The sequence below is a fragment of the Triticum urartu genome, chromosome 6 (assembly GCF_003073215.2).
Source record: "Triticum urartu cultivar G1812 chromosome 6, Tu2.1, whole genome shotgun sequence".
Taxonomy (NCBI): domain Eukaryota; kingdom Viridiplantae; phylum Streptophyta; class Magnoliopsida; order Poales; family Poaceae; genus Triticum; species Triticum urartu.
In genome coordinates, this window is record NC_053027.1 from 35,462,730 (window position 1) to 35,474,919 (window position 12,190).

General features: G+C 41.7%; 1 protein-coding gene and 1 pseudogene across 1 annotated transcript; both read right to left on the reverse strand.

Annotated features, from left to right (window-relative positions):
• Nucleotides 1-3,563: 3,563 nt before the first annotated feature.
• LOC125516493 (F-box/FBD/LRR-repeat protein At3g51530-like) lies at nucleotides 3,564-5,986 on the reverse strand. The gene is made up of 3 exons (XM_048681919.1): nucleotides 4,972-5,986; nucleotides 4,690-4,884; nucleotides 3,564-3,569 (listed from the first exon to the last, which is right to left on the reverse strand). Exons 1-3 carry the CDS (start codon nucleotides 5,842-5,844, stop codon nucleotides 3,564-3,566), a joined length of 1,074 nt encoding a protein of 357 aa, XP_048537876.1. The 5' UTR covers nucleotides 5,845-5,986.
• A 3,730-nt stretch (nucleotides 5,987-9,716) lies between these two features.
• On the reverse strand, nucleotides 9,717-11,033 carry LOC125517143 (annotated as a pseudogene).
• Nucleotides 11,034-12,190: the final 1,157 nt, after the last annotated feature.

Sequence of the window (12,190 nt, forward strand, 5' to 3'; positions counted from 1 at the left end):
GATCTCACCGGCGGCTGCCATCGGCCCCACTTGATGCTGTATTGCTGTTCATCGTCCGCCAGCAGGGAGTCACCCCATGCTCCGCCTCTACATCTCTATTCACGGCCTCCACCCCTTGCTGATGGTCTGCCACTACCACCGTGAGATCCCGGGCGCACATCGCGTCTCCTAACTCCTAAGTACTGCGGGCTCAAGTGGCAGCAGATTAAAAAGCCTGTATCTGGCGAACGGTTTCATCTTTATTTATCTCAGATCTGGTTTAGTTCCCAGTCGTTTCGTGGATATTTTTTTCATGGTTTGGTTGTGTCCAACGATCTCCTGTATACAATGGTTCAGTTGTGAATTCGATGGTAGTGCTAAATTCAAGCGCTCATGATGTCCTGACTGCGACCTAATACCTATATGCTATGATGATATACTCATTTTTTCAGTTGGATATTTTTATGTTCATAAAATAATCTGCTATTCAGATCTGAAAAAGCGGACAATCTATGTTTTCTTGGAAAATAATCTGCTCCATCACCTTGAGTTTTTCCTTTATTTTCTGAAAAAGCGGACAATCTATTTTTTTGTCAGGAATTGCTTAAATGAAGAGGTTACCTTCCTATTTTCTTGTTGCTTAAAGGAAGAGGTTAAATATTCTCTAGTACGAGGCCTTTAAAAAAATACATAATTGTAAGTGGTATAGGTTGGTTCCTCCTTACAATATTTGAGGCTGAATCTATGTTTTTACAGTTATTACTCTATTTTCCCGTTCAAATATCAATGTACTATAGAATCAATTTTGTTATATATCCAGATTTTGGTGAATTGTCCAAAATTCATTCTATAGTTTATGGCCATAGATGTAGCGGACCAATCTTTGTACATAATTTATGCCATACTCCAGTTCCACTATGAGCATGTGTTCTCCATATCTAATCTGAATGAGAAAAGTTCGGTCAGGGTAGCATTATTACTTGGTTATTCATTCGCTAAATATATGTTGAGCCATGGACTTGTGATCTTGAATGCTTTCTCCGTCCAATTATTGTCAAGGAGGATTATTAAAAAAAGATGCATGAGGGTATTAGTAACTTTCATGCCACACATTTCAGCTAGCAGGTTGATTTATGAACATTTCTCCATTCAAGTCATTTTCCATATTGATTTTTTGAAGCACTAATGTAGATTTGTATAGTACGAATGATTTTTAGATTATATTTTATTTTATATCAAATTATTTGGAACAGTTTAGACTGTTCATCAGATACTATGAAGACAAAACGTATGAAGCTTGGACATTCTAAACATCCAAATAAGAATGGACAGAGCATTGCCCCAAGTATACCATCCTTCTGGGCAATTTAACATATATGTCCACAGTCTACTTGATCACGCCCTGTTACAGGTGAAAGTGACCCTCTTGGGGAAGGTTTAAATACAGGCATGAGAGTGAGTTCAAAGTAAGCTTGCAGTAAAATTTTCGAAGGACAATGTTTAACAAAGAGACAGAACTGAGTTGCCATGAGTGGATGCAGTTTCTGCTTAGAACATCTGGAAGAGGGGCTGGGAAAGCTATTTTGATGCATTAGCTGAATAATAAGCTAGGGCTGTCAACTTCATCTTTGATATAGCAAGGGTTGTAGATGCTTAGTTAGATTATATGTACAAACTTGTTACACAAATTCATTATGGCAGGTTCTGCAACCTCTTGGCAAGCAAATTCCATAAATACCTCAAATCTATGACCTTCATATTTTTCTGAGTAGATATGTCACCTAGGAGGTTAAATATTTTATCATGAATATCAGTGTGCTCTATTGTATGTGTTCATCAACGATGATATAGTGTTTGTATCTCCGTTTTCAAAACTCCAATATCTACAGTTGTTACTGGCAATAAAATCTATCAATATAGCATGTTTAGTTTTTTTTTTCAGCTAGCATCTTTTGGTACCTAAACTTAAAATTGTTATCTTTGTCACATTTAATAGTCGTCATTGAGCCTCTATGAACACGGCACAGCAAAGCGCGCGTCACCCTTCTAGTCTTATTTGAGAGATGGTGTGTACAAATGGTTCTATTCTTAGGCTTGTGCATTTTGGTTTTGTTCTAATGTGACCTCAACATCTTTTCCAGTCATGCGTGTACTCTAGAAAGGTACATGAACTCATCTAATTAAGATTACGGAAATTTGTGTTAAGTTGTTAATTGTGAGAGGAAGACGTACATATAACAGTATATTCTTCAGGAATTTAAACAAAATGATAGTGTATTTCTACTATATAATAATATAAATGGGATTTGTTGTTGGCTTTTAAGTCACAACCTTCATTGTTTCACATCAATACTTCCATTTTGAATATCTTTTACAATTGATTCAATTTGTTTTGTACATAAAGCTATCAGTCCTTAAAGACTCATGAGATTTGTTGACACGTTATAGAAACGTTCTTCAGCTTTAATTCTTTGGTAGAAACGTTTTTAGCACTCTACATCTTTTATTATGGTTGTACATTTATCCACTTACTTGTTATTTATAGAAATGTGTTTATACACTTGCAGTTATGCCTAAAATGTCATCTTCAAGCAATAATGGTTGTATCGAAAGAGGGGACAAAGAAACATGTTGTAAATGGATCATAATGTTGTCTCGAACATTTTTCTTTACATGTAAAGATGAATGGCTGTACCTCTAAACTTTTGAGTCTGAAGATATCTCATTTTGTGTAATAACATGTGATTCAGATAATTAGATTTCATTCAATGATGTTCTTTGGTCGTTAAAATGTATTATGTCAAACTTGTCACCAATTATGCTTCATACCCAAAAGATGTCTTTTTTTGGTTATTTGATTTGCATCAGGATTTGTCCCCGCACTGCTCTTATTGGCTACTATAGCAATGCATGGCCACATACCTTCATGGCTAATATAGGATGTTAGGATCTAGGGTTCACAGGATCCTAGTCGGTTAGGGAGGTTGAGGAGTCCTCCTGGATGCCGACTTCCTTGTCATATACTCCAAGTCTTCTGACTCCTTCCTTTCATAAGGCCTCTAGGCCAAGACGTCGGACCAAGCTGTAAACTGACCTAGGGTGCCACGGGCCAACTTCCGATATGATGAGGCACCCCTAGGCCGTAACACTGGCATATATGCAGACCAAATATCAACAAACAAATATGTTGTATTAGCTAAGTAACAAAAGATGCATCTGTTGTTCATTGTAGGGTGCAATCGTTAGAAAATAGAGGAAATGGAAGGTAATTCTTAGTTTTTGACCCTCAGCTTTCACAAAGCTCTTTGGTTCATCTAACCAAAGTTATAAGCATAATTTGATGGAAACATGTAGTAATTAGCTACAGTGATTGACTGGCATAAGTTGACATATTAACTTAAGTGATTGAATTGCATCACAACCATTCAGGATTTAACTAGCAACATTTGTACAATACACTGGCAAAACAACATGTTGAATGGAGTTAATTGGCATGGAAAGGGCGATCTTGTCGATGCGCAACGAGAAACAACATATGCAAGAGGATGATAATCATGTCGATGGTTGATTTTGGATGTCGTCTATTAAACCTGCAGCAGATACAATTTGAAGAACTCTGGTCACTATTGAGACATGCAAATTTAGTTGAAGTATGTGTTTGGATCGTTCTCACTAGCAAATAAAAGGCAATACATGCTTAGAGGGATATAAATACAAAAGTGCATGTTGTCAAAAATTATTTGGAACTAATAATTTGCGGCAAATCCCAAGGATGGTCAATTTAGGTAAGATAGCTTCAAATAAACTAGAAATTAAAACCATACAAACCGGGACTAGTCCTTGATGGAACTTTTTGATGAGCAAAAGCATGCACCCAGCGGAGGCCGAGCCTTTAACATGAGTCAACAAGCTGCACAAATTATAGCCTACTCTAGCTAGACAACTAGCTGATGCCTAGGTATTTAACCTGGAAACCAGAATACATATGCAAAACACTAGGGCTTGACCATTAAAGAACATTGTAACGAAAAAGGGAAACAAAGGTAAGGAAACCCGAATAAAAATATTGTCTTTTATCATTCACTCCACCATTCAGCTTTTATTTCTAACAAAATATGAGGGTGTGGACACACAAATGTCGTGGGAATATAGCATTTAGAATGAGCTACTAATCGAAATACATGCACAACTAAACTCTACAATTGGGATGCCAGTGCCACATTTCAACCACCATAAACATGTAAAGCAATGAAAGATTGATATTAGGTTTCAAAGAAACTTACAAGAATTAACATTTATATCTCTGTACTTCATGTAGGAGGATGCTAATCATAAATGACAAAAAAAACATACTCACCAGAGCTAAGATAGACAAAGCATTCTGATGAACCATAGGTCTCGAAGACGTTGTATATTTTAGTGCGTCTACTGTTACTTGATGAGACCTCCTGTGTGAGCCTCACAATAATTTTTTTAATCTTTGGTGCGAATACAAGTAGTTTTCTCAGTAAATCAAACTCATGATCCACTCCTTCAAATCCATTGATTTCCACTTCTTCAAGAGCAGTCAAGGAGATAGCTTGGGACCTCCAGTTTGTGGACTCACAGGGACAATCCGTTGGGCATTCTTCTTTTACCTAGGACCGAAAAGTAAATGTAAACTACTACACATCTATTATTGAGATATTGTTAGAGCAGAAAAATAATTACCACTGATCTTAATAGGATGATCTTAAGCTTCCGAAGTGAACTAGAAATTTGATCAATCTGAAGGAGATAAAACACGAGTGCTCCAAAAACATGTCCATCTGTTTTGAGATCTAGCTCCAAAAGAGAGAAGTCAACAACCATATGCTTCTCTATCTCCTGTGCAAAGTTGGGCTCATAGGGGAAAAGTGACGAGTCCTGAAAAACAATTTTGCAAGATCTATGTAATTCATAAATTTTAGTTAGTATAATATTCCAGTAAATTAAGTAGGAGAGGGGACTTACTACACTTGCACGAATATGCAACAAAGGGAGTTGTCCTTGTCTATCTGTCGCCTGCAACCCCAACAACTCGAGATACCAAGGACCAAACACAATAGATTCCTCTGTGTAGCAGCAGTACCACCAGACATTCTCCATAATTGGTGCCAAGACCGAAATGTTGACCTCCAACATCACTGTAAGGAGAATCTCCAATTTCTTAAGCATGGGGGCTACAATGTTGACATGTTCTGTCGAGAATGGGTTCACAATAAGCTCCTGTAGCGACGGCGAATTCACCCTTAGATCACACGTCTCAAATAAAATGCCGCTGAGGAGGAGGATGCCCAAGCGCGGGCAGCATGAGAGCAAGGCATCGAGGTTGCCATTGCAGTGCAGTAGGGACAATGTCTCGAGCACAGGAAACTCGACGCCGACTGGCACAGAGCGAATGTATACATGATCCAGCATGATGTAGGTGGTGTGGCGGAAGCAAGGCAAATCAATGATGATGGACCTTCCTAATAGGCCAAAGCTTGAGGGGAAGGAAGCAACGAACTCCTTCGGCTCAAGTTCCGCGGCGACGGACAACAACGAGTTGACTTGTGCGGTGCTCGCTATGTCCTGCTGGGGGGCATGGATTTCCAACAGGGAAACTGCAGGAGGAAAAGAGATCTGGCCGAGTGCTGGTTCGATTGAGTCGAACACGACCTCGCGAAAGATGATTTGGCGGAGACTGGCCCAGAGGCCGCGCCATCGCCGTGAGAGGATGCTTGTGCGCGCCGCAACTCCGATGCAGGGGAGCTTGGCAAGGATGAGGAGGAGTAGATCATCGGGAAGGGTGCTGATGCGATCTAGATCTAGGAAACCCAGGCGACACCTAGATCTGAACTCCATCGGAGCTTTTGCAAAACACCACTGTTCCCCCTCCAATGAGAGGGGTGGAGGGACGAAATAAGCCAGAGGTGAGGAAGCCGGGGAGAGGTGAGGACGCCGGGGAGAGGTGAGGACACCAGGGAGAGGGGAGGGTGGGGAAAGGGGGCAGTAGTGGTGGTGTTTGGTGGGGTCGAAAGGGTGGGTGGCGATGGAGATTTAGTGGTGTGTGGTGGTGTCAGTTTATTTGAGGAAAGTTCCTTATTTGATAATGGTAAAATTATGGATTCCTTATTTGACCCTAGAGATTTCAAACTTCGTTGTTTGAAGCTAGGTCTAGATTTCATTCTTTAATACGACACTACTGACATGTCAGATTTTTGTTTGATGGACGAAATTACCCCTTGTTGTATGTGGGCCAGTCCTGCCACTCATCCCCTTAATACATGCCTCTCTCCCAACTTTGCCTTATTTGGAATCTTCTCATATGGATCGTCTCCCCACACCTTGCAAAGTGGTAATAAATAGCTTGGCCTTCAATCAAGCCTCACATGCCCTGGCCCTCCAGCCAAAGTAGTGTTAATTGTGTTATGCAGTTCATATGTGATGCCTGCTATGAAGTGTGCTGCTTTTGGGTAGTAAGGCAACCAAATTTAAAAGGGCGAGCAAAACAACTACGTGCACATAGACAAACATGTGGGGTTTGCATCTGCTCACCCCTAAAGCACAAATGCAGGCCACCAAATAGCATAACTAATTTGGCAACCGATGCAGTGTAGGATACCAAACGATTGAACAACATGGTATTGAGCTTGCATTAGCTAGCATAACTAATTTGGCAACCGATGCAGTGTAGGATACCAAACGATTGAACAACATGGTATTGAGCTTGCATTAGCTAAGGCAGGCCCAGTTGAATCACACATACAAGGGGCCAAAAAACGACGCATGATACCAAAAACACCACAAGTGGAGGAAGCATTTCCCTCTCCCCCCGTCCAATCTGCGGAGCCCCGTGCTGCCTCGTGGCGGCATTCCAACAACTCTCATATGAACAACATACACTATAAAAAAAAGACACATCCGTGATATTATGGCCCGAACAAAAAAAGTTTATGTCATGGTTATGACACTTCTCTGATGATAATTATGACAAAACCACGTAGCATCATAGATGTGGTGGCTATGACAAAAAATCATGACAGAAAATAGGTTTTTCATCCTAGGCGGGCCGGGGACGCACCTGCACTTCAGTTGGTATACAACCTTGCTGAGCTAGCGCTGGAAACAGAATTACCAGTACTACATCCTCCCTCAGTTGATGCTTCTCTCCTAGTCTTCCTCACGGTCGGGGTGGCCTCATCATGCTCATCATGGCCTCTTCCGTGTGTTTTCTTCATCTCTGCTTCATAGAGAAAAATTGTTATAATTTCGGGATTAATTCAGGAGTTGTATTTTATTATCATTGCCTTCATGTAGTAAGTTCACTAGTGAAGTTTATTTATCTACTCTAAATGAATATGCATAAATGTTGGAGAAATAAATTCCAGAAATAAGAATGATGCAGATCAGTTACCATTTGCAATTTGGATTTCATCACATGCCTTAAGTACATTATATAGAAATGTACACTTTGCACTTCAAGGCAAAACAGTTTATCCGCTGACACTGTCATTTTGCTTTTGGCGAACCTGTATGAAAATATGACTATTTTAATACACTAAAGTGGACATTTATGAAAACGACAGGAGAACCTTTTGCTCAAAATCCTCTAATCACTGATGTATTCAAGATAAGAAAGTGATTTTTCATCATAATTAGTTAAGCCCAGTCCCAATTTCTGAAAACATAAGAACTCATACAGATGGGGCTGTGATAATTGGGAATACTGATAAAATAGTTGTGGCCATGAAGCTTCTGAAGCAAATCACAAGTAAAAGTTAGCCACATATGTAGTTTAGAAAACTTTGTTGTAAGACCTCTATTTTTCAGCTCTGATTCGAGTTAACTTGGCTCCTGAAAGATTTTTAAACACTTACTAGATAGCTTCACACTTGACTTGGGTATAATAAGTTTCAGAGTTCACACACGAAGTCCGAAAGATTCAGGGCTAACATTCAGCTCTGATTCGAATTCAGAGTTCAGGGTACAAAATTTACACAACGGTTACTGTTTCCATGCATGCGTGACTCGTTCAGATTGTTTACATCCAAGTGAAGATCCAACAAAATGTACAAAATTGATTAAAGTACCAGATGCTGCCAGTTTATTCAAATCTATTACTTAACTTGCAAGATTCAAAAAAGATTAAAGTAGGAGCTTCCCTAAATAAAACTCACGCCAGCATCAGGCCATACTTGTCACAGAAGCCTTCTGAATCATGTCAGCAAAGTCATAGCCGCCATGTTTCATCTTGTTTCCTGGGAGAAGAAGAAAAAACACCATCCAGTTTCAGCACATCTTCACCTGGAAGAAGGAAAACAGCATCCACATTCAGGCCTCCTTTGGTTCATAGGATAGGAAAGTCATAGGAATAGGAAAGTCCTAGGAAGTGAGGTGACATGTATCTCAAATCCTATGAGTAGGAATAGGTAAGGAGATGCCCTTTGGTTCACATCATAGGATTTTTTTTCATTGAGTCTAGGCTAATGTTTATTTTCCTATGAAATGTGGAGGATAGGAAGAATTCCTCCATAGGAATAGGATTCCATTCCTACAAACCAAAGGGCTCTAAAGGAATTTTTCCTATAAAAATCCTATCCTATGAAATTCCTACGAGATTCCTCTAAACCAAAGAATTCCTCCATAGGAATTAGTATGCTCCTATTGCCCAGCCACTTTTTTCTTGAGGGAAACTCGACATCATCTCACCTAGTGGTAAGCCACTTCATGATCGATCCATTCCCAATCCCCTTGCTGACATTTCATTAATCTTGTTTCTATAATTACAACAAGCACCAGAGAAGGGACACGCAGCTGATCTTTAAATCACATTTCTTCACCAATATAGCATGGACCTCTCCTTTGCCTTACGTACTACAAGCACACACCAGAGATCTCATTTCTTCCAACTTCTACAACCTCACATCAGGAACAAACAAATGTGCACCCATCCTCACACAGGTTGGTTCATACACTGAGGTACATAGTAAATCCTATTTATGAAATTCTGCAAGACTCTATACTACATGGCATCCCATCCGGCTTTTCTTCATTTTCCTTTTACCACTTTCCAGATAGAAATTTGCAAAAATGATGGTACATAAGACCCACTAAACAAATATTCTAAGGGATAAAGATGCCCTCACTACCTATACGGATAGTGTTATTACGGAATAAAATTAGCTAAAGATATAGCAGAAATTAACATGGTAATGCTACAACCTTTTTTTAAGGTTACCATAACATAAGTTCCCTTGTTGTATGAAATGCCCTCTGTTTTTCAGCACCATGGCATACACACATCAGTTTGCTTCTCCAGTAGAAATACAAGGGCATTAGAAATATATGTTTACGTAGTGATAGACAAGTAGGCCGTCAATAGAAATGTGACTAGCCCCTAGAAAAGTATCACCCAGAAGGCCATCCAAAACTAAAAGGGAAAATAAACAAAAATCGATACAAACTACTAGTCAACAATGGCCTGCTTAGAATAACTATATCAAAACTGCATTCTCAGCAGTGATCAGCACCTTGTGGCCAACTGACCATCAACAAATCCAAAATTGTTTCACACAGAAAAATTAGTCCAAAATTTCCATCCAAAGGAAAATTTGAGACTTCATATCATCTTCATGGCCAAAATGAGAACATTCTTTCATGGAAAGATAGATTGAGGATTGCATTGAAAACTGCAACAGCCATTTCAGAACATAAAGATATAGAGTGTGCAGAAATACTGCTCATTCATACTTCAAAGCACTTGAGGGATGCTCTGATCTCGCACTCTTGGTTCCAATATGTGTGTCAATATGAGGAAGGACAAGTCATAGTAGTGCGATGCTTTCTTCTTGACCGAATGACATAATGAACATACCAATTTTCATACCGGTCTTGGTAATGCAAATATGAATCTCGCAGGCACTTCCCCTCTGCAAGCTGCTGCGTAGTCTTCAGCAAGGTGTGGTGCAGCTTCCTTGTGAGGGCATATGTACTTCTTCATGAAATCGTTATTGCTCACTAAAACTGGAGAATAGTAGTCCCGGTCGTGGTTGAGCAATCCATTTTCCTTGAGAAACTTTACAGCGTAATACCGGGGGCCTGAGCCGGCCCTCCAGGCTGTAAGTGAGCACTGCCGGCCGACGAGCAATGTATGCCGGTTCCAAGCCAACCTTGGAGATTAGGAACTCAGAGCTACGCTGCATCGACTCCTTGGACCTCGTCAGCATCAATGGAGCCTTAGAAACAGCAATGGCCACCTCAGCATCCGTCCACATGAACATGTTCTTCAAGTAGTCCACTCTGGCTGCGATCTCCTCTTTGCTGAAACATGCAACAGCATGCAGCGCGTGGCCGAACATCCCAGAACCACAGTGCACACCCATGTTTTCGGCGCATGCCACCATGCCCTGGAAGCGCTCCGGGTTGGTGTTGAGCAGAACTGGTCGGCTGATGCATAGCTTGGAAATATCACAAGCACCTAGCCCGCACTCCCGCGGCAAGGCCAGGTTGGGCTTGACCACCCCCTCGAGGTCAGAGGTGAGAAGGTAGAAGTTCCTCTTGAGTGCCCGGAGGACGTTGTCAGAGGACCCAAAGAGAGTAAGGTAGTAGTGCAGCTTAGAGACGATGGATCTGCACCGGAATCTGTGATGGGAAAGCGAGACGAGGCGCGCGATGTCAGAAGGCGAGAGTCCGAGGTTGGTGAGCGCGACGACGTTGGGTGCCAAGGTTTTCTCCACTTTGGCGCAGAGGAACAGCGGGTCCTTGGCGACGAGGGCGGCGACGTCGGCACCGAAGAGGCCGAGGCCGGCGAGGAAGGCGAGGACTTTGTCGGGCTTGGATGGTGATTTGAGGTGGGAGAGCTTGGCGGAGGCTTTGATGGCCTGGGGTCGGGTGAGGCCGCGGGTGGAGACGAGGTACTCCTCCACGGCGAAGCCAGAGCCTGGGGAGATGGCGGGCGCCGCGGTGGCGAGGAGGCGACGGACGGGGGATGCATGGGAGGTTGCTGGACATGAGAGGAGATGTGCGAGGACGCGGCTACGCACCCTGAGCATGGCGCCGCGACGATGGAACGACGGCGGCCTGGTGCGAGAGCGAGAGGATTGGCGTGGTCTGGTCTGCTTCGACCTTGGAGATGACAAGGTGACCCCACGCGTCACTCGCTCCTCTGATAATGGGCTGGGATGGAGTCACTCGTATACACGATTATACCTGGCCAAATGGGCCGGGCCGGCCCGGCTAGGCTTACACGGGCCAGGCACGTATAATACACGGGCCGTGCCGGGCCGGCGCGCGTGCTCGCCTCTCCGGCCCAGGCACGGCACAACAGCCTCACGGGCCGGCACGCTGGCCCGATTAGCACGGCGGCCCGAGTGGCACGGGAAGGAGCGAGCAGCCGAGCGCCTCGTCACGAGGGGTGCCGGCAGAGTGCTCCTAGTTGACGCTCGCGTGCGTCAAAACGAGTGGCTTCCGCTGAAGGATTAGCGCAAACGGGCCGGCCCATTCCCACGAGCGAACCTAAAAGAGAAATGCCTCGAAAAAATGCAGCGTTCGGGAGTCGAACCCGCGACACATCGATAAGCAGCAGACTTACTTGCCACTGCACTAGCTACTGACCGCATGTTTGACTACAGCACTCAATAGTAGGTATTATGTACAGCGGTAGATTTGTCTTTTAATCATTCCTTCAAGAAATGAATATCGTTTTCTCGAACAAAATTTTAAAACTTGATTGAACATTTTGCGATATACGCTTAAAATATACATTGATTTTTTGTGAAAATACGTCAAACAACTTTTAACTACACAGTGTAAATTTTTGTGATATATGATGCACAAATTTTAAACACACATTGAACATTTTTGTAACATAAGTTGAACTATTTTTAACTACACATTGAACAATTTTGCTAAATGTATTGAACAAATATTAAATACATATTGAACATTTTTTCATATATGTTGAACAATTTTAAAATTGTGAATCAATTTTTAAAAAGTGAACAAAATTTTAAATCCATGAACAATTTTTGAAATCATGAACAAACTTTGAAATTCAAACAAATTCCTTAAAACAAAGTATAAAAGTAAAACGAAAAAAAGGATAAAATGAAAGAAAAAGAAACAGAAACAGAAACAGAAAAATGAAACAAAAGGTAAAAAAAACAGAAGCAAAAACAGGAAAAGGAAACAAAAGGTAAAAAAGGAAACA